At 41.9% G+C, this 23,069-nt stretch overlaps 2 protein-coding genes across 5 annotated transcripts in view; one reads left to right on the top strand and one right to left on the bottom strand.

Moving 5' to 3' along the window:
- The first annotated feature begins 1,655 nt into the window (after positions 1-1,655).
- On the top strand, positions 1,656-19,179 carry NTPCR (nucleoside-triphosphatase, cancer-related). The gene is made up of 5 exons (XM_044420318.1): positions 1,656-1,751; positions 3,732-3,894; positions 4,892-4,988; positions 8,155-8,364; positions 11,071-19,179. Exons 1-5 carry the CDS (start codon positions 1,718-1,720, stop codon positions 11,137-11,139), a joined length of 573 nt encoding a protein of 190 aa, XP_044276253.1. The 5' UTR covers positions 1,656-1,717; the 3' UTR covers positions 11,140-19,179.
- Positions 19,180-20,103: 924 nt separating this feature from the next.
- The window catches only part of PCNX2 (pecanex 2), a 133,022-nt gene continuing 130,056 nt past the window's right edge, over positions 20,104-23,069 (bottom strand). For all 4 annotated transcript variants that reach the window (XM_044420281.1, XM_044420255.1, XM_044420263.1 and 1 more), the window contains 2 exons: positions 22,138-22,598; positions 20,104-21,268 (listed from right to left, as the gene is read on the bottom strand). In XM_044420281.1, coding sequence (XP_044276216.1) covers positions 21,095-21,268; positions 22,138-22,598 — 635 coding nt within the window. In that variant the 3' untranslated portion in view covers positions 20,104-21,094. The remainder of the gene's footprint in view (positions 21,269-22,137; positions 22,599-23,069) is intronic.

The raw sequence follows: 23,069 nt of genomic DNA, 5'->3' as shown, positions 1-23,069 counted from the left end.
CAATATAAGCAAGTGTACACATTGGGGTAAAAGCCCAGCTTCAAACATAAACTCATGGGATCTGAGTTGGCAGTAATTGACCAAGAAAGGGGTCTTGGGATTGGGGTGGCCAGTTCAATGAAAATGTTGACCCAATCTGCTGTGTGAAAAGCAAACACAGTGTCAGGCATAAGGGACTGAAAATAAAACTGCCAATGCTATATGCCCATTTATAAATGTATGGTGTGACTGCATTTAAAAGTACTGTATATAGTTCTGGTTGCCACACCTGAAAAGGGGCATAATAGAATTGGAGAAAGTGCAGAGAAGGGCAACTAAAATGATGGAGTGGAGCAACTCAACTATGAGGAAGTGTTATAACAAGTGGGGTTGCTTCGCTTAGAAGAAAGGTAAGAGTAGACATGACGGAAGTGTACTGAATTATGCAAGGTGCACACACAGTGGTCAGGGAGACTTCTCGTCTCTTCCATATATTAGACTCCAGGGTCATCCTATCACACTGACTGGTAGGAAATTCAGGACAGATACAAGAAAGTATTTTATCATGCAGAATGGAAAAAACAGAATTTGCTTCCATGAGATACAGTGATGGCCACCAGTTTGGATGGTTTTCAAAGGGACTGGACAAATTCATGAAGAAGATGGCTATCAATGGCTACTAATCCTGATATGTTAACTCTGGTAGTTGAAGCCTATGCACACTAGTTGCTGGGGGCTTGGACAGGAGGGTGCTGGTGCACTCATATCCTTCTTGTACGATCCCGTAGGCAGCAGGTTGGCCTCTGTGTGGACTGTTAAGGTTAGGCCACTGGCCTGATCCAGCCTGGCTCTTATTTTCCCCTAACATGGATACATGTCTTAGTGCATTGGTCCTCAACTACAGCCCGCAGGACGGATCTGGCCCACCATGGCCATCCATCCGACCTGCGCCGCCGTTCACCACCCACGCTTGCTGCACAGGTAGGGAGGTGGTGGCTCGCTCAGAGACCATCTCTGAGAGAGTAAGCCACCACCTGCCTCCTGTACGTGCGTGCTTGCAGCTGCCTTGCAGGGCAGGTGGGGAGGTGGTGGCTCGCTCGCTTGGAGATGGTTTTGGACTCACTGGGAGATCTCCTGATGCCGCCTTGCACAGCCAATGCTTCCTCACAGGCCCGCGACGGTCACCACAGCCTTTCAACTGGCCCCCTATTCAAAAAGTTTGAGGACCCGTCTTAGTGTGATGTGAAGCTAATACTGAGAGAGGCACTGAAGATGTCTCAACAGCCATAACAGAAAAGAGCTAAACTTTCAGGATAACCCCGCAACCCTAAAATATCGTGAACGAAGCCGGGCGAAAATGGGAAGTCCCCAACAAGCCACCCCGACGTGCACACATTATTTCTTTTGCTCAACCTCAAGCAGGCGATGAAAGCAAAACAAAATTTGTTAACGAGCGAGGCAAAGAATGGGGAACGGACCGCAATTTCAGGCTCACACGGCCTAAAATAGCAACTTAAAAATCTTATCCGCCCACATAAGAAGGACGGAACCAGGACGCTCGGTAAGCGGACCTGGAAACGGCAGAGAGCGCTGAGAGGGAGGCGCGGCCGCTGAGCCGCGCAAGGGCGACTCTTCCCGCCCTTGGCTGCAGGGGCGCGCCGCTGCAGAAAGCGCGGCGGCTCCCTCTCGGGCCGGCGTCGTGCCAGCCGCGCACGAACAGGCCGCGGAGGCTCCGAAAATGGCAAAGCACGTTTTCCTCACGGGACCCCCAGGTAGCCTCCCTCGCGGCGCGGCGCTCGGCGAGCAAACAGAGAGGAGAGCGCGCCGGGGGTGGGGAGGGGTAGCCATGCAGCCGGCGGAGGAAAGAAAGCGCACGGGGCAGGCCCGGCGGGAAGCGGGCCTCTCCCGTAGCTCGGCCGCCCCCAGGGCGGGGCTCTTCTCGCGGCACCGGCGGAGTGAATTCCGCCTGAATGGCCGGCGGCGGCCCTGGGAGCAGCGAGGGAGGGCCCCCAGTTCCTGGCGAGCCGCGACGGAGCTTGGCGGAAGAGGCTCTGCGGCCTTCTGCCTCCCTCCTCTCTCTCGCAGTACGGTGCTCTTTTTCCGGGGAGCAAGGCTGGGCGCTGCTGGGGGGGGGGGGGGCTTCTGAGTAAATATATTTGAATTTCCAAGTTCAGTGCTTATTCTGCAACACCGCCCCAAATATCTCCTGCTCGTTTTACTGGCTGAGTTTCACAAAGTATGAAAAACTGATTACATGGTCTAGCTTACTCGGTAGAATCCCACGTAAGCCTTACTTAGAGAAGACCCATTAAAAATGTATTTATAGTTGTCAGCTCCATTTAAGTCCCCATTCAGTTGATCTTCAGATTTTACTCAACGAGATAGGTTGTCATCCTAGCCACACTTTTCCAGGACTATGTCCCACTGCACATGGTGGCGTTTAGGATGAATTTGCATAGGATTGGGCTAGAAAGCTGCAATTCCCAAACGTACTTACATGTGAATTTATTACTAATTTTTATAGCAGATTGACTTTTTGTCTGCCCTCGTGGCTCTCACCTCTTCTTTTTGGATCCTTTGCAGATTTTAAAAATTGTTTCTATTTCAGTCAATAAGCAAGGATCTGCGGTGCTCCTTACTATTTCGATGGCATGACTTAACTTTTAAAAATGATTTAGTATGTCAGATGTAAGCAATGTACAATTATGGAACTATCATCATTGCTGTCCCATTTTATTGCAATAAATTGGATTCCTGGGAGTTTAAATTATGAACTAAGGAAACAGTAATTTATCAGAGGATGCTAATATGATTATACAATATGACAGGAATAGAGCTTCAGGTGAATTCGAGGTTACATTTATAAGTATAGACCCTGTTATTATATAGCATTCCCTGTGGGAAAAAATGAAACGAGGGAAATGCTTTAATGAAGAGGGAAAATCCTTAATAGAGGGCACAACAAAATAGCTAAACAAATATTCTTGCATATATAGGCTACACCTCTGATCTTTGTAAACTGATGATTGTATTCCTAAAATGATAGTGAGTATCTGTGTAATTGCACAATACATTACCTGCTTGGAAGTTCCAAATTAGGAACAACTTCTGTTTGCAGCATTAACCATTCACTCTGCAGTAAGACTAATGGGGAATTATTGCTGTCATCATGTGCAAGTGTATTTTCCTGGAGGATCAGTGTAAAAATGTGGTGGTTTTATGTTCCCATCCCATGTTTCTGGCATGACAGGGCATAAATGGCATGGCTTTATAATATAAAGTATTTAGTAAAGTTCGGAGCATAACAAGAGGTGCAGGCTACCCCTGGAAGGCCTCTTTGCCTAGCACCTCCATTGCAGTGACACCAGCTGGGATCAAACAGCATGACAACCCACACTCAAATGTCCAGTACGGACTGAGTGTAGGTTCTCATTGAACCATGTGTTGTTCAGTAGCCTGAACTCAGTTGTACCAGCAAGCAATGACTTCTTAAGCAGGAGCAACCCATGAAGACAGCCCATTGTTTGTTGTTGGCTGGTGAATGTGGGTTATACATGTTATCAGACAACATGATAGTCCATGATATAACAGCACCCCACCCATATTCAGTCCTTGAGTTATCATGTTGTTTGAACGTAGTCAGTGTGTGCTTCAGTTAGGAAGAAGCCAAAAGGGTCTGTATAAAAATATTTGTTTCAGAGTGTAACAATGCTACTGAAGAGGTGGCATTACAAAAGCTCTTTATGTTTCAGGAGTTGGAAAAACAACATTAATCCAGAAAGCTGCTGAAGTTTTGAAATCATCCAGTTTCCCTATCGATGGATTTTATACACAGGAAGTGCGAGAGGGTGGCCGAAGAATAGGGTTTGATGTTGTCACTCTGAGTGGAAGAAGAGGAATTTTGTCTAGAGTTGGGTATGGATCTTAAAAGATATTCTCTGACACTATATGCTGAGACCTTTGTGGAATACATAAATACCTATTTAAGATCACTGCTTTTGTGAGTGTGACATCACTATGTGGCAGTGAGAATGGCTTTTAATTTGAAAACGCTTAATTTGAAAATCACTCATTGCCTTCTTCAGTGAGTCTTACCTTCTCATGATGTTCCCTAACTATGACAGCCTCAGTTTTGTCAATTTGCTTTTAGGGAAAGTTCTGATTTGATTTAATTTAGGACCTACTTGTTTGTCTTTATCGCAAGCTTCTAAGACACTTAATTGAAAGTTGGACTAATCCCACTTCTTGAAGCTTCACTCCCAAGCTGACATTGTCCTAGAAGCTTACAGCTTCTGGTAGACTCCATTTTCCAGCTCTGTTTGTCATGTTTCATATGAAAAGTCATACTGAATCAGACCAGTGGTCCATCCATCAGGCAACACCGTGTCCACACAGAGGTAAACCCACTGCCCACAGGATCCCTCAAACAGGATGGGTAGAAGAGTTCTGGCTCCCCAAGTTCCCCAGAAATTGGGGCATGGGGGCCCACCACCCTTGATAACAAAGGTGGTACATAGCCAACAAAGCAAGTAACTATTGATAGCTTTCTCTCCCATGAATCGGTCCAGCCATCCAAATTGGTGACTATCACTACTGCCTAAGGTGATGCATTCCATAGTTCATTATAATGTTACACGTACAGTCCAGTCAGCACTGGGATAGCAGCAGCCATTTAAGAAAGATAGAAGTAGCAATCTAAGAAAGGGTCAGGAAGAGGAAAAGGTATGAATACTTCGTTTTATTGTAAGACTGTCCAGAGACCATTTGGTAGCAGACTGTATGCAAAAGTTTTACATAATGCTGTTGGTATGCCACCCATGGTTTGTGGTTAAGGAAAAGAGTCCTAGAAAGTTCGTTAATTGTTCCTGTTGTTTGCAGTGACTAATTTTTACTATTGTCTGTCTTTATTCAGTTCTGGCCATTCATCAGCAAGGCATGAATATCGTGTTGGCCAATATATAGTAGACTTAGCTTCATTTGAACAGTTGGCTCTTCCTTTGCTGAGAAATGTGAGTCTGGAGCATCTGGAAAACTGTACTGCTTTCGGTGAAGAGAATGTGATCACAAGTTCTTACTGAAATGAAAGTACATAATCCATCTTTCCAGCGACTATATAGGCCCATACACGTAAAAGGCAGTGGTTCTTTTTAACAGTATTATTCTGCCTCATTCTTTAGGTAGCACACTTTGATGTGATCATGCATTTGTCCTTCAGGGACACACAACTTTGGAGAAATTTTGTTACAGAACCTAATGGACTCAAGAAGCTAACTGGAAATGTCTGTTTATGTGTTTTTTTCTGATTTATTTATTTTTCGATTAATATCCTGCCTTTTTCCTACAAAGGGCTCAAGGCAGCTTACATCATTCTCCTCCTCCATCTTATCCCCACAACAACAACCCTGTGAGGTAGGTTGGGCTGAGAGTCTGTGACTGACCCAAAGTCACCCAGTTGGCTCCATGGCTGAGCAGGGACTAGAACCCAGATCGTCTGAGTCCCAGTCCCATGCTCTTAACCACTGCACCACACTGGCTCTCTGGAGGCCTGGATGTTGCCTTCTCTACTTCTCTGGCAGTAAAGTTACACTTCATTATTATACAAGATGGCTGTCATAGCAGTCTATAATACATTTTTTCACTAAGATACAGTATAAGGAATATATTTTTTCTGGCTCTTGACAGATGATGACATAGTTCATGCTCGAGATCAGTCTTTTCTAAACTTGGGAGTACAGAAATTGTTACAACTCCTATAATCTCTTCCAGTGGCCATTATGGGAGTTGTAGTCCAACTAATTCCCAACTTTCCATGGTTGAGAAAGGTGCTTAGTTACTCCTTTCAGACCAGTGGTGGGGAACTTGTAGCCCTCTAGATGTTGTTGTACACCCCTCTCATTAGCCCTCACCATTGACTCCAGTGATTAGGGCTGAAAGGAGTTGTAGCCTGGAACATCTGGAAGGCCACAAGTTATCTTTCCCCTGCTCCAGGGAAGAAGTGAGAAGGAACCATAAGTAAACTTTTAGGCTTGCTGGTGGCAAAGATGTCCTTTTGTGAATCAGAATCTAATTTGATTTGCAAGATATTATTCAGATTCTCTAACTGCTCTGCTGCCCTTGATATGATCCAACTTGCATTGTCTTCCCTATTTGTTTAATTTCTATCCTGCCCATTAGTCAGGATGACTCCCTGGACAGCTTATAGAATGTGAAATTGGAAAATACTGAATTTCTGCTGAAAACAATATCTTCTATAATCAGTGACCCTCCATAAGGTAACACACAGGACCATCTGAAACCTAAGATGGAGAAAGGGAAGAGTAGAAATTTAAAAGCTTTATGTATTTACATTGATAATTGTGTGACTGCTCTTGTGCAGCAGCCATATAATTACTAAATGAGATATAAGACACTTTGTGTCCAGAAAAAATTCTCCAGAAATAATGATGATAAATTGAATTCTCTTTGATAACTACTTTTCACCTGGAGCATATCTAGGCACGAAGTATGTAATATAAACACACTCCATTTAGTCAATATTTTACTAGCGCATTTCCTGCATTTTCCTCTGCTCATAAAAAGCATCACAGTGTATTTAACAACAGAGTAATAAGTGGCTTGGACAGTGGGATAAAACCTGGAGGTGAATTAATACCAGTTTAGCTAGCTTCTGTCAACAGTTATTTCAATAGGTGGAGGGCCATGTGTGTAGACACAGGAGGCAGGTGGGAACATTAGAATTCAGACATTTATTACAAGCTGCCCAGGTGCATATGAATATAAAGGTTCAAGGAAATATTGGAAATTGAATTAGCAATGAGGTACTGTGATGTTGTGAACAATTTGACAGGAATTGAATCTTGGGCTGCTGTCCAGTACAAACTTATCTGACAGTAAGTTCCATTAAGCTTAATATAACTTATTTCTGAGTAGGTATTCACAGTATAGCCCTATTAATGATGCACACATATTCATTCTTCTAAAATGAGTATTTGTGGAATACCTTTATTAGTCCAAGCAAAAGATCACACAGTGGTACAAGCTTTCAAAATCTTCCAGTTGAAAATGCTGAGGATGTTGCAGCCATGGTGTCTGCATGACTAGAGTTCTTAGTGTTGGGGAGGAAGGCTCTGGGAGGTGATGTGGTGGTTTCAAGTTTTGCCTGGAGCTGTTGGAGCTGCTCCCAAGAACGCTGGGAAAAAGGAAAGGCTGATAGCTTTGATGTCCCATTCCTGAAAATGTAAAATCCAGCCATTGCTCATATGAAAAGTAAGGAGTATTGGACTGAAGCAGATCTTCCCTTCAAGGAAGAGTCTCTCAGGGGTGTTGTTTGAAGAGTACCTTAAGAACATAAGACCCCTGCTGGATCAGACTAAGGGTCCATTCTGATTCATCGGCCAGGCAAATGCCGATGAGAAGCTCACAAGTAGGATATAAGCACTATAATAGTACATTCCCAATTGTACCTGCCAGCAACTGGTATTCATAGGCATACTGCCTCTGATACTGGAGCAACTATATAGCCATCATGACTTGTACTCATGGGACCCATCATCAAGGAATGGAAGGGCTTATATGGGACTTTTTTGGATTATGTTTGGGTCAGGTCTGTGTAAGACTGGGATTCTAAGCACCCTTAGTAAAACACGGGCTTCCTTGAATTCATTTGGACTGACTTGAGTGAAAATGCATTTGGTTGCACTGCAGAGACCCTGCTCAGACTGTGAACTGCACTCAGAAGTGAACAAGCAGTTTCACCATTTTCTATAATTGTGTTGCAAAGGGTGGGGCTGCAAAGAGATATTATAAGGACAGTATAGCCAATCTTAGAACCAGCTTATTTTCCTTTAGATCCCTCTTGGGGTTTTTGGTTAGGGTTCAGACATACAGGCCCCAGTGGTGTCTGAAAAAAAGAGACAGTTGCACAGAAATAAGCCAGCAGACAGACTAGCACCCTGTCTGTGTGAGTTTTTAACATATAACACCATCATTAATAGCTTGCTTTATTTGGAAATGTGTGATAGCTTTTCTTTTCCTCTTTTCTAAAATTATTTTTCAAAGAAACCATTTTCTTGAAATTGATCCTTTCTTGCTGTGTAGAACACTAACTTAATTTATCTATAAATCTACTAAACTTGCTTGCCAGATATTTTAATCAGATATATTTTTTCCTCATAGGCTGATCTTGGCAGCAGTGCCACAAAAAAGGTCTGTATAATTGACGAGATTGGTAAAATGGAGCTCTTCAGCCAATCATTTATCCAAGCTGTCCGTCAAATTCTGAGTGGATCAGGAATCGTGATACTTGGAACAATCCCCATTCCCAAAGGAAAGCCCTTAGGGCTGGTGGAAGAGATCAGAAGCAGGAAGGAAGTGAAGGTCTTCAATGTAAGTAGCTGAAAAACCCATTCAGGCAGTTTGCATTTTTAGCATGGCACTCTATTGATTTCCTTGTACATTTAATTACAGTGCAGTCCTGTGCATATTTACACAGAAAACATTCCTAGGACTCCCTGCACTCTCCAGCCGTCATTACTGGTTGGGGAATGCTGGGAATTTTGAACTTTCTTTTGTGCATAGGACTGAACCCTTCATTAGTGATCTGAAGCGTTGGAGGGAAAAAATGGGAACATTAGGGGAAAAAAGAGGTTTTTTGCGAGGATAATTTCTAGGTTCTTTTTCTGAAAAACTAAGTTTTGGTTTGTAATTTTTGTTTTGAATTTAAGACAAGGCTTTATATATACTTTCCCAATCTTTACTCCCCACAAATCAATTTCTAAAAACTTTACAATAAGAGTTATTCTATAGAAAGACTAGAGTAATGTAAAATTTCTGAAAATTCTGAAACCACTGAGGAAAATGCTTTTCTAATATTCTTTGTAAGATTCCCAGCATAGTTATTTCTTCCATTTCTTATTAAAATTATTGATCTAACGTTACGTTTGCGGACTGATAGACATTGAAGGATGTTCCAATTTATGCTGAGTTTCCCCCTTGTGGGTAGAGTCACCACATAACACTATGAAAGAAGATGTGCATTGCGGTTTGTTCTCTACTGTCCTGTATTTCTGGACTTGTTCTGGTTAGATGCAGTAACAGTCAATTAATGTAATTCTAATCTAAAACACACACATGAAAAATCCATTGTAGGTTATCCTGCCACCAGATGAAACAGACCAGCATGTGCATGATCTCACCTATGCTTTTTTAATTAACATTGAGGCTTGGGTCATTAGGACTCAGTGCTACAGTTTTTTAATAAAGTGTTCATATATCACCACTAGACAGTGCTGTCTCAGCCAGGAAACTCTTCCTGTTATTAGAATAATCTGTACTTAACAGAAACTTAGTATCTGATTCAAATGGTTTAGGCATGTGATTGACACAACACTTAGACAACCTTTAACCCCCACCCCCCAAGAAGAAGAAGTACTATGCTTGAGGAAGAGTTAACAAATGCAGTATTACAGCCTGCAACACATTCAGTTTCAGGGCAATGCTTGTCATTTGATATTTACACAGCACCCTGAAAAATGTGACAATCTTACACACCTCTAGTAGCATCTGATACTATCAACAAAAGTGACTTGAGGTGAGTTAAAACATAAGGCTAGGTCAATTCCATTTCCCCAGATCAAGGAGATAAAAATATGGCAATTCCTGTCCTCAGGAGGGAGCCTTAAGGATGCCATGTCATAAGGCAGAAAGGCAAATCCAAGTCTGTGTAAAGTTAAGATGGGTGCTTGCTCAACCTCTGAAACACAGACATGTGAAAACATGGTAATATTTACAGAACTAAGATGGGTACAATATTTTGTGAGTTTGGTTCATTATTTGTGATCTTTAACAGTGGTATTGACTTAACAGGTGATTTATGGGACTGGCTTTGGAGACATGTATCCCTGCATGCCCAGGGTTCCCGGCCTACAGACTGGCTAATAAACTGGAGTGCTGGTCCATTTAAAAGCCTCCCAATCCATTGCATATAAGGGAGCGAAGTCTCAAATGTTATAGAATGCCATGTCCTTTTTTTCTTTGCTGGCTTTTACTTTCCATCAGATTCCTGAGAGCCCACACCAAATGTTAGCACCTAAAGCTTCTAGGCATCCAGGACATCTTCAGCTCTGCCTATCCCTTTACATCACAGTATTTTTTGGTCCTTGTTTGAGTTGCATAACATTTTCATTCTTCGTCAGCATGATCGCTGTCTTCTGTTTGTCTGTGTCTGGCACCTGGTAACAACATGTCAAGTCCTCTTTATATTGAGCCTCATGAATCTACAAGTACCAGACACAAAATCAATATGGGCAAATACCCAAGATGTTCTTGATTCATTCATGTCAATTTATTTTGATAAAAGCCTCAAAGAATATAGATTTCCAGCTCTGTTTCTTTTTTCTACTTGATTCCTTTTTCTTTCCTATAAACACACCAGCAAACCCATCTCCACAGGGATTATGCAGGTTGATTTTAGCCTGATCATTCCTGGTTTTTCCTCCTCCCCACCCCGAGATGTCTTGCTCATGCACCCTTGAAATGTTCCTCCTAGTTCCTTTCTATGTATCTTAATTTCTTGCCTTCTACCTTAATTTCTTGCCTAAAGATTGTTTAGCCTTCTACAAGGAACATGATTTGTTGAGTCTTTTCCCTCTGGAAAAATGGCATACAGTTTTTACATTCACAGTTTTCAAATCTTGCATAGCTTTGCTATTTTGCTGATACTCCATCCACACACATTGCACCTGGCTACATATTTTTCCATCTGCAATAGCATGTGCAGCCTATTTAACTTGATCAATGTTAAGCATTTAAAGACCAATCAAATAATCTGAAGGTAGGTGCCATATGGCCAAAAAGAATGTTCTTCCAATATGGAATTATAATGAAGGATTCTTACACATTTGTAAAGGAAAAAAAACTGTGACTGCAAATTCACTAGTTCTCAGTTTGTCCTTCTGAGCAAGGACATGTCCGTCCACACCTTTCCAGACAACTGCTATCTAAGCCTTGCATGTTGAGCACTGTTTCATTAGATGATCGCCACAACTAATACATACTCTTTTTGTGCCTATATCTGTTCTTTTCTCATTCTAGGTTACAAAAGAGAATAGAGACAGCATTTTGCAAGATGTTGTGACAGCTGTGCAGAATTGCCTGAAATGAGATGCTCGTGTTATACATACAATCTCATGCAATCGCTACAGTCAAACTCAGCTTCTATTTATATCTTTAGGACTCCACTGACTTTGAATATACAGACACGAGTTCAGCTGTTTCATATTGTTGTCAGTTGGTTTCCAGATCAGACCTCTTCTATTTACAGATAAGAATATTCACTACCATCAAGCCATTAATTGCATATCCCAAATGTCAAGTTATTACATTGTTCACTTTATCATACTAATTAGCTTTGTATAGAAATCTGTACAGATTCTGTATAGATTTTACCTAACTCTGGATAATGTAAGTGGCAAATACTTTTGCACAGTATTGCATCAGAATTTGTGAAATTGGGATTAGATGTTTTCACTTGTAGAAGAGGCTGCATTGCAGAAGAAGCTTCTCTTGATCTAAGAGTTTTTAATACAGTTAATATCAGTTCTCTCGTGTATGTCACTAAGACAGGCTTTGCCTGTGTTGCTTATGGAATGCTGTTTAACTGGATCAGAAATTCAAGGGACACATGCTTTGTATTTCAAAGAAACAAGTTTATTTTGCAGGTGTTAAGGGATACATGATGTGCATTCTGCCAGGTTTCTCAATAGCAACTTTCAGCTTGGGGTTTTTTTTTTTTTTTGTCTTATTTTGAAATTTCAAAGAGATGTGGCTTAAATATATATGTCCATTAGGCTATATTGGATAATATTTCTTGTATAGATTTTTTTCAGCAACTCAGTTTGACATTTAATGATACTAGCTGAACAATCTGTTGTGTCCTCTAAGGCTTGACATTTTTTGTTTGTTTCATTTAGCACCTTTTCCACTTAATTAAAAAAAATCACTGTGGTGTGGCCTTTGTCCCATAAGACCTGTGCATGTTGTTCAGTAGAAGTATTTACCCTTAATCAGTTTTGTGTGTCATGAAATCTAAATTCCAGGCCAGGTGCACTTTTGTTTTCATATGCTTGGTTCCAGCAAAAAGTGTAAAGGCATGCAGTCCTTTTCTTTTCTTACTCTTCTGGTGTGTGAAGTGTAGCAAATGGTAAATTAAAGCATTCCTTGGTTAAAGGAATGTGAAAACTCAGAATGTTTTCAAAGCCTTTTGTTTGGAGATACGTAAGCATATTTTTTCATAGAGCTACAGGGAACAGCATCCTATTTGAACCTTTGGGCATATTAGAATCTGAGAAACTGTTGTGCGTACTGCTACAAAATGGCTGCCATGGGATATACCTAGTTAACAGAGGACAAGTAAATGGAGTTCATTTGAGTCTGAACCCCAAATAATAAATGCCTGTTTAAGCCCTACAGTGCACACACAAAAAAGCCACTTCAAAAAAGGAAAACTACTAATACTTAAAGAAATTAGGTAGAAACACCCTCCTACCCCCCCACACACACACACAAAGTGTGAATTAAGAAGAAACATACAACAGCATGACAAACCCATGGGAGAGTTATGCTACCCTCAAAAACAATATAGCTGTATTGAGCACAGTTTTCTTGATTAAAAGGGAGGGTGCAGATTGAATAAATAGAGTTCCCACCTCCCAAAACTCCAGATAAACACCCACCACGACTGTTTGTGATGCTTGCAGTTTCCTCTAGGCCAAGATACTGCACTGGATAGCTCCTTGGCCCAACCCATTTTTACAGAATGCCTATAGCTTGCTTCCAGCTGTCCTTACCTCCCCTACAGAGGCTTATTAAGATCCTTTGCCCCTTCTTTTTAAAGGCAGCTTTTTGTGGGTGGCTGGAAAGAAAGTGGCACCCAACCTTCCTACCTGACAAGAAGGTTGCCCTTACCAGCAGGATGTATCAGTTGGTTCCCTTGAGAGTCATTGCAGGCTGCTTTTTGCACAGCAGCTTTCTGTGCAACACACTGGTCGCATTTAAAAACATCAGCATCCCAACACAGCACTCTCATTTCAAATGTGCAGTAGATGACTCAGATGAACCCAATATTTCAATAGATAGGCTTAATCAACAAGCTTCTCACTTCAGTACTGTAGGAAGAGAACTCATGCTGAACTTAGCTGGTCCCTTCCTTTGGGGAAGGCTCAAGAGCTGTGATGTAGGAAATGCTGTCCTGCAGCAAGGATGCAAGTGTGTATATGGTATAGCTGCTGAGCTCCTGGTTATACTTGGGTTGTACCTGCGCATTTTAATTGCTTTAACAGGAAAAGGGTAATTTGCGCGTGGGCTTCTCTAAGCATCACTGTTCAACAGAGATTTGTAGCAGGTCAACCTAAACAGTATCCAGATGGTGTCACATAAACAAGGGCTGCATTATTCAATATGCATGGGTCAGTTTCTGTTTGAAGTTAACATATCAGTAGAAAGGATTACTTGTGTCATGTTTAAACTTGTTGATAAGATGAGAATTTCAGGAGCCGCTGATGTAGAAAAATGCAAATAAAGTGCTATCGATAAACACCTGAGGGGAAAATGCAATTAATGCCAATTGTTGTTAAGAAATCTAACACTGGGCTGGATGCAGTTTTATTCTACTAGTGGGAGCAACTCCAGGAGGAATTCTGTTCAGGATGTGCTTGTTGCTGGAAAATGGGGTGAACTGAGGTAATTTGCATAGATTCACTGCTTCTTTGTATGCAGACCCTGGTGCCATTTCCCTCACTGTTTCAGACAACTGGGGAAACAACAGATTTTGGGAGGACACATTGCAGCAGAAGAGGGGGAGTCAGCAAAGATCAGCTCCTCCCTTTTTCAGCCAGTAGAAAAGCACTACTGAGCCCTTCTGCCCTCGGGAAGGCTCTTGCTGCATATGGTGCAATAAGCAATAGAAAGTAATGCAGCCTCCTTCAGCTCTTCTGCACCTCAATGTCTTAAGTGGCTTGCTGTGAAAATGAAATGGGCCAGGAATTACTTTAAATCAAACACCTCGTTGCCCCCCTGCAAGAGTCAAAGAATGGTCTTGAGTAAGCCCAAATCTGTCTCCCATCCATAAAATATGAACAAGGGCCATCTACACGGGATGCAGACACTGAAAATACCTTTAAGAGATTCTTGTTGTTCTTGTTGATTTCAAAACACCCAGATGCTGGTAAAGTTACTGGCATGAACGTTTAGTTGAACTTACGCAAATGTTACCAGCAGTACAGAAGAGGGCCATTGCTTGGTGGCAGGAGGTGTATCTCTGCATTTAAGGGATTTTCGGTTCAATCACTGGCATCTCCAATTAAACTACCTTCAGTGGCTGGCCAACCTGGGTAAAATTTCTTCCTGAGGTAGGTAGCCAGTCTTTGGTCCTAATGGTCTCAGTGGGCTGGCTGTCCCACAGCACAAGGGGATCATGTGATCCTGCCACACAGATTGGCTGGACAGGTGATAGTGTCTAGATTACTAGAGAGTGGGTATGAGGGATACATTTGTTCAGCAGATATTTTATTGAGCACATCGAATTCCTCACATCCAAAACTACATGAGCCCAAACTTGTCTAGCTTTCAAAATCAGCACTTCTCTAAATTTTGCCATGAAGTTCAAATATGCACCAAAATTTAAAATCTATACAGAAACATATATATCAGGAAAAAACTGCAGAAGATATTATTATATTAGAAAAAGAGCTTGAAAATGTGTATATTAAGAGAGCTGGTGTAGTCAAGTGGTTAGAGTGTTGGACTGGGAATAAAGAGACATGGGTTCAAGTCCCTTCTTGGTCAGGAAGCTGACTTTGGGCCAGTCACTGAGTCAGTTGTGAGGATAAAAATTGAGAGGAGGATTATATAAGCTGCGTTGGGTTCCCTGAAGAAAGAAAATGTAGACTATATGTATTAGGCAAAAATGTGTACAAAATGCAAGTATTAGGAGAAATGAACACAAAATTCAGGATGAAAGAGACATAAGCTTGGAATAATGAGAAACTGAGAATAACTAACATTGGCAGATTCAGCCATCCTACTAGAGGGAACTGTTTTCTCTGACATGGGAGAGCAGTTCCAATTGATAGCAAGTGCTTATCTTCAGATCAGTAAAATAATGTCATACATTTGAGGGAATAAAGTGTATAGGTGTGTGTGTAGGTTTATGTTTGATTCTCACAAGCTTGCTCTGTAATGCTATAGAAACTCCTAGATTGGTTTTTCATATAGATTAGCTGCAGAAGGACACTAATGCAGCTGAACCACACTTCTCTCTGTTCGCAGGGCTTCTCTAAAGAAGCAGGACCAGTGAAGGCATCTTCATATTTTTTGTCACTGACTTTTGTTGTGTAGAAGCAGGACATCTGTTCCTATGTAGAGTGAGGAACGACTCAAGCCTTCCCAGCAGCTGCTCACCACTTGAGGGAACACCTGCTGGTGCAATTGAATCTCACATTATTTCACCAGCAGAAGTACTGTGAAAGCATCTTGCACAAACACAGTCAATTTAAAATTGATCTGCCCAGCATAGGTAATGACTAGCTGTGCTGTGACTTGTCCATTTAGCTACAGAATAGCAGTGTTTACATCGCTAGCTTGGCAGCATTAATGAAGGACAGGAGAAGTCATGGTGAGAGCATGGAGCCAGCAGTGATGCACGGAATGACTCGTTAGGGTAGCTCTTAAAATAACTGCAGTGTGTGTACAGCAGCAGGTTGTGTGTATGTGTGAGTGATAGGGTTACAGTATTAGTCATGACAAAGTTTTACTGTCTAAGTGGTGTAACTTGAATAGTTTTTTAAAATTAAAAATAACATTTGCAGAAAATCTACTTTTATCTTCAATGAAAGCAGCACACAATGAGCCATCTTTTTTTTTTAAAGTACCTCCATACAGACAAGTATTGTAATTCAGTGTAACAGAAGAGCTGAACTGGGATCTTAGAAGACCTGTACTCAGTTCAAGTCATTTTTACATGCAGTCTCCATGCTTGATATGAGCAGCCTGATTGAATAGGCTGATGCTGTCTTCTGAGCATAAGATTGGCCCCAACCTTAGTTTCCTTCACCTGTAACTGAAGAGGCTATAAAGCAGAGACTAAAAGGGAAAATCTTCAGTGACGATGGGTACGATAACTGATTTTCCATGCATTGTAGGGATCAGATTTCTTAATGGCAATCCATTGTGCTGTCTTTGTGTACTTCCAAGGAAACATCAAATTGTGCAAGCTGAGAGCTTTATTGGTCTTTTGTGTGTCTCCTCTTTAGTTCTTTTTCCATACAGCGTATACCCTGTTAAAGCATTTCAAAATGGCCTGTCCAGCCATCAAAACTGAAGTTGATGCACTGTATATAGTGCATATCCATGCACTAAAGACACCTTGCTCATCATCTTATACAATGCATTCTTTTAGCAGGCCTTGCCAGGGAGCTCATGTGCTAAGAAGCGGCCTGTTTCTCAAAGTTCCACTCTATTTTTGTATCTGGCTGCATCAGAGGGCATGACAGTGACGTTTCTGCCATTGGCTTGGCTGCAGACATTTGCCATTGGGATGGAACTCTTGCAAAATTCTCCATCAGTGATCATTGCACATCAGCATTAGGAAAAAGCTGGCACCTGAGTTTAGTTACTTGCCTCTCCTCATCCCTTTGTCCTTCCGATGACTGGAAGCCATTGTACTAGTATTGCAACAGTGGAAAGAGAAGCATCCCCTGCGATCACACGGAGGGTGGAGGGCTTGAGGAAACATTTAGTAAGTGTGTTTTAAGTACAATTCATGAATGGACAAATGGGATCTTTGGACTGCAATTGTTGAACTTTATGCATAATTGTCTCTAATAGTAGTAGCATATCTTGCTACATATACAATATATGGGTGTCTATGATACTTATTTTATTTTCCAATTTATATCCTGCCTTTTTCCTACAAGGGCCTCAAGGCAGCTTACATCATTCTCCTCCATCTTATCCCCACAACAACAACCCTGTGAGGTAGGTTGGGCTGAGAGTCTGTGACTGGCCCAAATATATATACTATGCTCCATTTCATTTTAGTTGACCTACTTAAGTGTCGTGTAAGAAAAAAGGTAACGTTTGATTTTTCATTTTTTCCTCATTTTTGTTTTGGCTTTGATTTCAAAATACAAAATAAAATAAATTTCAAAAATAATTCTCAAAAAGCCATTGTTTTAAGTTTATTGGAAAATAGAAAAAAGAGGAGAAAACATTGCTTGCATTTGTGGGAAACAAATGCACTTGGGAAACCTCTAAAGCTTAGTACCAACCCAGTGCAGCACAAACAGCATGACTTAGATGCAGTCTTAACTTAAGATCACCAACTCAACCCTTGTGAGCTCTTTGGTTTGTGACTTCTGTAAACAGCATCCCTCAAAATCAGTATAGGGAAGCTGCAAAGCTGAAATAAAAGACTACTTGAATCCATTCCAGGACAATTAGGAGCAAAACACAATGTGAGTTCAGACAAATAGTTTGAAATCAAAGAGAATGTGACAGGTGTGTCATTTCCCCCTTTGCCTCCATCTATTCGAGAATTGCCTGACATAAGAAAATGAACCATGTAGCACTGGAAAACACTTGTTCATGTGCTAGCTGCAATTATCATATGAAAGGCATAAAATGTTTTTGCCCATGAATATCTGTGCTCATCTCATAATACAGCTGCCCTGTGATTAATCATGGAGCACTTGTTTGTAGAAGCTGTATGTTAACAGCAACCCCCCCACACCCCGACACACACTCCCCAATTTAATCCAGTGCAGGATGAGAATTTTGAATTTACACTGAAAATGGCTGAGATGGTGATTTTCAAGGCCATGGTGCCTACAGTTTAACTAAAGCAAAGATTTCGGTTAGATTATGTAACATTTCTTACCTCCAACAAGCACAGTGATTTCTAGAGAAAAAAGCAAGGTACTGAGCAATCCCAGAGCTGCAGTGGGGAGATCAAAGCAGGAGCTTCACTGCTCCCAGAATCCTGCTGGGATTGCACCAGGAGGGAGGGAGTAGCCGCTTTTTCTTTCCTTCCTCTTCCATTTATTATTACAATGACAGCCTGCAATTGCAGTGCAGCTCCCCCTGCATCTCAGAGAATGTGTCTGTTGGGAAGGGGGTGCAGCAGGGTCTGGAGACTGGAAGGGCTTTGCATCCACCCCTCAGGCCACCGTCTTTTTGTCTGTACCCGCCTGATTGAGACAAGAGCATTAGAGCTTTCCATGGGAGCTTGAATTGGGCGTATCAGGCTGGATCACCTCCAAGACTGAACCTCTCCCTGCCCCTGGAGGAGACAATCCAATTTATCCTATGGTCCCTGGCACACCTCTCCTCCATCAGGAGCACAGGTTTGCAACTAGGGTGTGTGTACAGATGTGTTAAGATCACACTGGCTGGGAATGGGCCTTGAATGCCAATATAACTGCAGGGCATGAGGTGGTGAAGACTGGGTTACAAGCGGGTTTTTAAAAATTCTTTGTTTTTTGTCCCGCAAAGTGCCACACCCACATATATCTGCTATAGGATACAGACGTTTGATTACTAAGATTGTTAGATGTTTCCTTAGCAGTAAAAACAAAGCAGTACATTTCCTAATGGGTGGTCATGTGCAGTGTTGTAGAGGAAAATTGCCGTAAGACTATTGTATACCGAGGAGATAGGTGGTGTAGCACAATTGTCCTCTGATTCCTACCTTAATCGGGCCTCACCTTTGGAGACTGTTGAGGCCACCCGGCAAGTCGCTTACTAATTAGGATAGTACAGCATTGGGATGCAAGGAAGTTGGAACAGCAGATGTGGCTCGTTAACTGTTTTTGACTCTTAGATTTAGGGTAGAGGGGGAGAAGCTGCATGACCGCCTGAGCGAGTTGCAGTGTGAGATCTAGCCGAGCAAGCAAGGTGACAAGAATTAGGGCTTTTTCCTTGTCATTTGTGAGGTGAGGCCCTCGATGGCCGATAGAGGGATGCCAGCTTACTTGGTATTGTATTTCCTTTTCCATGTTATTATGTCTGTTTACATTGTAGTGCCAGTTTTAGAATAAAATCTTCAGGCTTTAACCCACCTGTGCGCACATTGCTTCTGGATCCAAAAAGAACCTTTTGCCTTTGGCAAAACAAGTGTCTAATAAAGACTCTAGTAAAGAAACTAAATGCCTGTGCCTTAAATTGTGCCTTTTGTACACTTTCTAGCCATGTTCCCAACACCAAGTACTTAACAGATTTACAAACGGCGGTTTTAGCCCATGTGAGTTCCTGTACAATTTGTTTTATTTGGGATATCGCCTTGCTTAGCTTGTGGGGTGGAAGACTGCAGAACAGCGACAAGGAATATTTGACTCTTCAGATCCTGTTGGGCTCCAACTTCCACTATTCCTCACCGTTGGCTATGTTGCCAGGAGTGACAAGTTGAACACACGTTCCCAACCCCTTCCCTAGACATTTCACTAGACTGCAGGCGGAGGGTATGTGAAGCAGTGCCGAGAAGGAGCCTACAAGGGCTGCACTGTGCCATGGTCCCTTTTGTCCATGGTAAACTACTTTGCGGCTGCCCAAGGTACTTCTAGGCAGAGCAGCCCCAGTGTTAGCAAATCAGAGGGAATTGTGCTGCTTGCCTCTCTTTGTTCCTTAACAGACTTTCCACAGTAAGAAAAAAGCCAGAAGTGATGGAAAAATATGGATGGTATCTAGATCCTCCAAAAAATTCCATACAGGAGGCAGGCCAATGGCACGATAAATGCTCCGTCTGGAATACACCCACATTTTGCATGACTTGATGCATTAACAGCACTTTATTGTGTAGTCATCTATCAGTCAGACAGACAGACTCCTGGGATTTAGTAGAACAATAATGGCTCACTTACGTATACAATTGTTGCCACATATATTTTACTCTGTTTTCAAGCAATATGGATGATTACTCCCTATTCATGGAAGCTTTCAAAAAATTTCTTGGCTATTGAATGACTGACGTGTACTAGTTTGTGAAAATGGCTGTGAGTTATTAATGAAATATAAAGCAGAAAGTGCATCTTTGGTAGATATAATTAAATCAGCAATAACAAAACCAGGCATCGGTAGTTGTAAAGTCTTTAATTACAAAACAATTGACATGTCTCTGTGTATGAGAGATTACTACAGTACTTTACAGTTGTGTTAAGTCTCTCAGTTTCAGAAACAGGCATGGATATCTGCCAACCAAACAAGTGCAAGGTTATGTGAAACGACAACCTTTTAGAGAAAGCTGCATTGTTTGCAAATAAGGAGCACTGTTGGCTTTGTGAAGGCTTTTCATGCATCAGCTATATTTGGTTCACGGCAATGTGTAGCCTGGCACTTTCATATGCTATTTTATTATGGCTGCATGCAGTGGACCACCTTCTGGATTAATATGTTGTAGCACATAATTGCCAGCTGCAGAACACTTCAAACAAACAGAAAAATGAGGCTTTCCTTTTGACTTTTTTTTTAAAGATTCAGCATACTAATCTTAGAGAATGCAGATTCCTCTCCTATTACATATTCATTGCTTCAATTAAAAACAATCCTTTCTGATGCATTATGTATAAAATGCCAGTTATTTAGCATGCAATCATCTATTTGGTTACGACAAGAGACAGATGTCGGTGTGCTTTTCACTGAACTGCATTCAGATTTTCTGTTGCTTTCAGTCTCGGTTCCAAGTATTCTCCCTCTCTGTCTCTTTCTCAATCCATCCCTCAGATGCTTCCCAAATTCCATCCTATCAGTGCTTCTTCAGGGGAAAGAATGTCAGAATAGGGTTTTTTTTTCCCCTCCCAAGATCATATTTGAATTTTCAGGACCCTGAGCTGAAGCTGCACTGCATTTAGGGCAGCACTAAATGCCAATTGTCCAGTATTGTGTTTCTACGCTGTAATATTTTTGAATAAAGACTTTTAACCAAAAATTAAAAAAATAAATATTTTAAGGTTTTTCTTTTTTCTTTTAGTTAGCTTTGAATGAATGTTAAAACCTTTTCTGGGAAATGAACCATGTCGTGTTTCGATTTCTACTGTACAGAGCATTGGCCTTTACACAAGTGGATGCTTTACTGCTCTTCTGAAAGACTGTGTTGAGAAGCTGTGTCTTCCAGTGCCATGTCCTCTTGGCTGGCTCTTCTACATTCCAGCATATGGCTCATCAGGAGGGCATGAGTGGTTCCAAGCTCCCTTCGTTGCCTGCATTCAGTAGCATCGGTTGCCTCATAATCCTCCGACAATTGCTTTTAAGAGAACAAGAGAAAGAATGTTGTCATCTTTGAAGGCAATTTCAAAACAATCGCCAGGTTCCAAAGGATCACATGCAGCACAGGGCTTTCTGGGCTTATTTCCAAATGGTGGTCCTTCATGCCTCCTGGAAAGCCACATCCGGAGCTTTAGACTCCTTTGGAAAGGCATCCAGTGTACCAAAAACTCTTGCAGGAGTGCAGGAATGGAAAATCATACCCATCAAGCCCTTGAGACACATGCAAAGGACTCTCGATTCTGGCCAAAGCTTAGATTCTGGGCTGGGACTGTTCCCCAGTCCTGGCTGCTGGGGCACCACAATGAGCAACAGAAGAACAGTAGCACTGAAAGCTGCAAACCAGTGTTTTATATTTTGCAGAGATAGAGCACGGGTAGTAGTAGTAGTATTAGTAGTAACAGAAGCAGCAGCAGCATGGTAGTACTGACAGTGATCCCTTAAATAGCATCTTAAGCACTATTCCTTTGTTTAGTGATATTTTGGTTACTTCTTAATAGAAAGTTGGGGTGAAAATGCAGTTCTCACCATCCTTTTTGCCAAATGTAGACTGTTGCATCACTGCAGTAGCAGAAAGCAATCCTGCTGTACCCTCTGCAAGATGGGATGTTTCAAGGCTGTCTGAGGAGGCAGCTTTGATATCTCCATTCTCTTTTTAGAATATTTCACTACTTTGTTTCCATCTAGCAATGCAGGATGACATAATGAGGGTGTTGCCAAACTGCTCTTGGTCTTGCTCTTCATTGCTTAAGCGTCCAGGGGAGTATTTGCATGGACTTCTAATGAAAGGCTTGGGTGAACAAGCCAACACATTCACCCAGTTAAAGGTTTCCCGTTTTCCTCGCTTACCTGTGTGGTCTCCTGCACAGTGTGGCTTGCTGCTCGGGCAGATGGGCCCATTACAATGTTAACACTGCTGGATGACTGAGTATCTGTGGTGTTTCCTCCATCAGCAGCCGAGAGGCCAGAAATCACCAAAGCACTTGAAAAACTCCTCTTGCCAAACAAAAGGCTGAGCGTAGAACTGGTGGAAGAGGCCAGGCTGGACCGCAGCATCACTTCGGCTCTCTCCTGGACAGTGAGCTGGCCCAGAGAAGGGATGGCAGGCGTGTGGGAGAATACCGAAGCTGCTGAATTGTGGAAGGAGAGCTGGCTGCCAGAAAGCCCCTGGGCAATTTCATGGGCGGACGTGGAAGTCTGGATGAAGGGGTAGTGGCTTTCTAAGACAGGACCAGAGTGACTGGAACGAGGGGGTCTCTGATTTAAGGCAGCATGTGTCTGAACAGACTGACTCCTGAATTTTCTTCTGCCTTTAAAAGAGAGAGAGAGAGAGTTTTTTTTCCTGGAAATTGTGTCTCTAGTGATATCCTTCAAAGCTTACTGTCTCTGCCCAATTAGTACATAGTAGGAAGTACTGATGTGCTGCATAATAATTTGTATGCTACATAGATTCAAACTTAATAAATGTATTTATCCTGAAAATCCTAAAGGGTTTTAGAGATACAGAAAATTACACCCCTATTGGCAATCTGACTGACTTGTAGGTACATCATTCAATCCATCCACAAATTTTAAATTTGTGTTAAAATGCTCAATACATTTACACCAAATCTGAGCCGTGTTTGGTTGCAAGTATACGCCACTAATTCCAATGAAGCTGGCTTCTATGTAAGTACCCTTAGTATTGCTGTTTCAGTATAAGAATAACTTATTTGAGAATGGCCACAATTCAAAGCAGTGGACCTGATAAAAGCGTTACTCTTGCTTAAGCCCTTCACTGT

This window comes from Varanus komodoensis, unplaced genomic scaffold (assembly GCF_004798865.1).
Source record: "Varanus komodoensis strain SLA01 unplaced genomic scaffold, ASM479886v1 scaffold1, whole genome shotgun sequence".
NCBI lineage: Eukaryota > Metazoa > Chordata > Lepidosauria > Squamata > Varanidae > Varanus > Varanus komodoensis.
This window is presented reverse-complemented; position numbering and strand designations above follow the sequence as displayed.

What these genes read in the sequence shown, in the direction of transcription:
- NTPCR (XM_044420318.1), top strand. Translation starts at nt 1,718, where the DNA reads ATGGCAAAGCACGTTTTCCTCACGGGACCCCCAG. An exon ending in GGAATTTTGTCTAGAGTTGG is followed by an intron (nt 3,895 to 4,891) that starts GTATGGATCTTA and finishes GTCTTTATTCAG; the next exon opens with TTCTGGCCATTCATCAGCAA. An exon ending in AGGAAGTGAAGGTCTTCAAT is followed by an intron (nt 8,365 to 11,070) that starts GTAAGTAGCTGA and finishes TTCTCATTCTAG; the next exon opens with GTTACAAAAGAGAATAGAGA.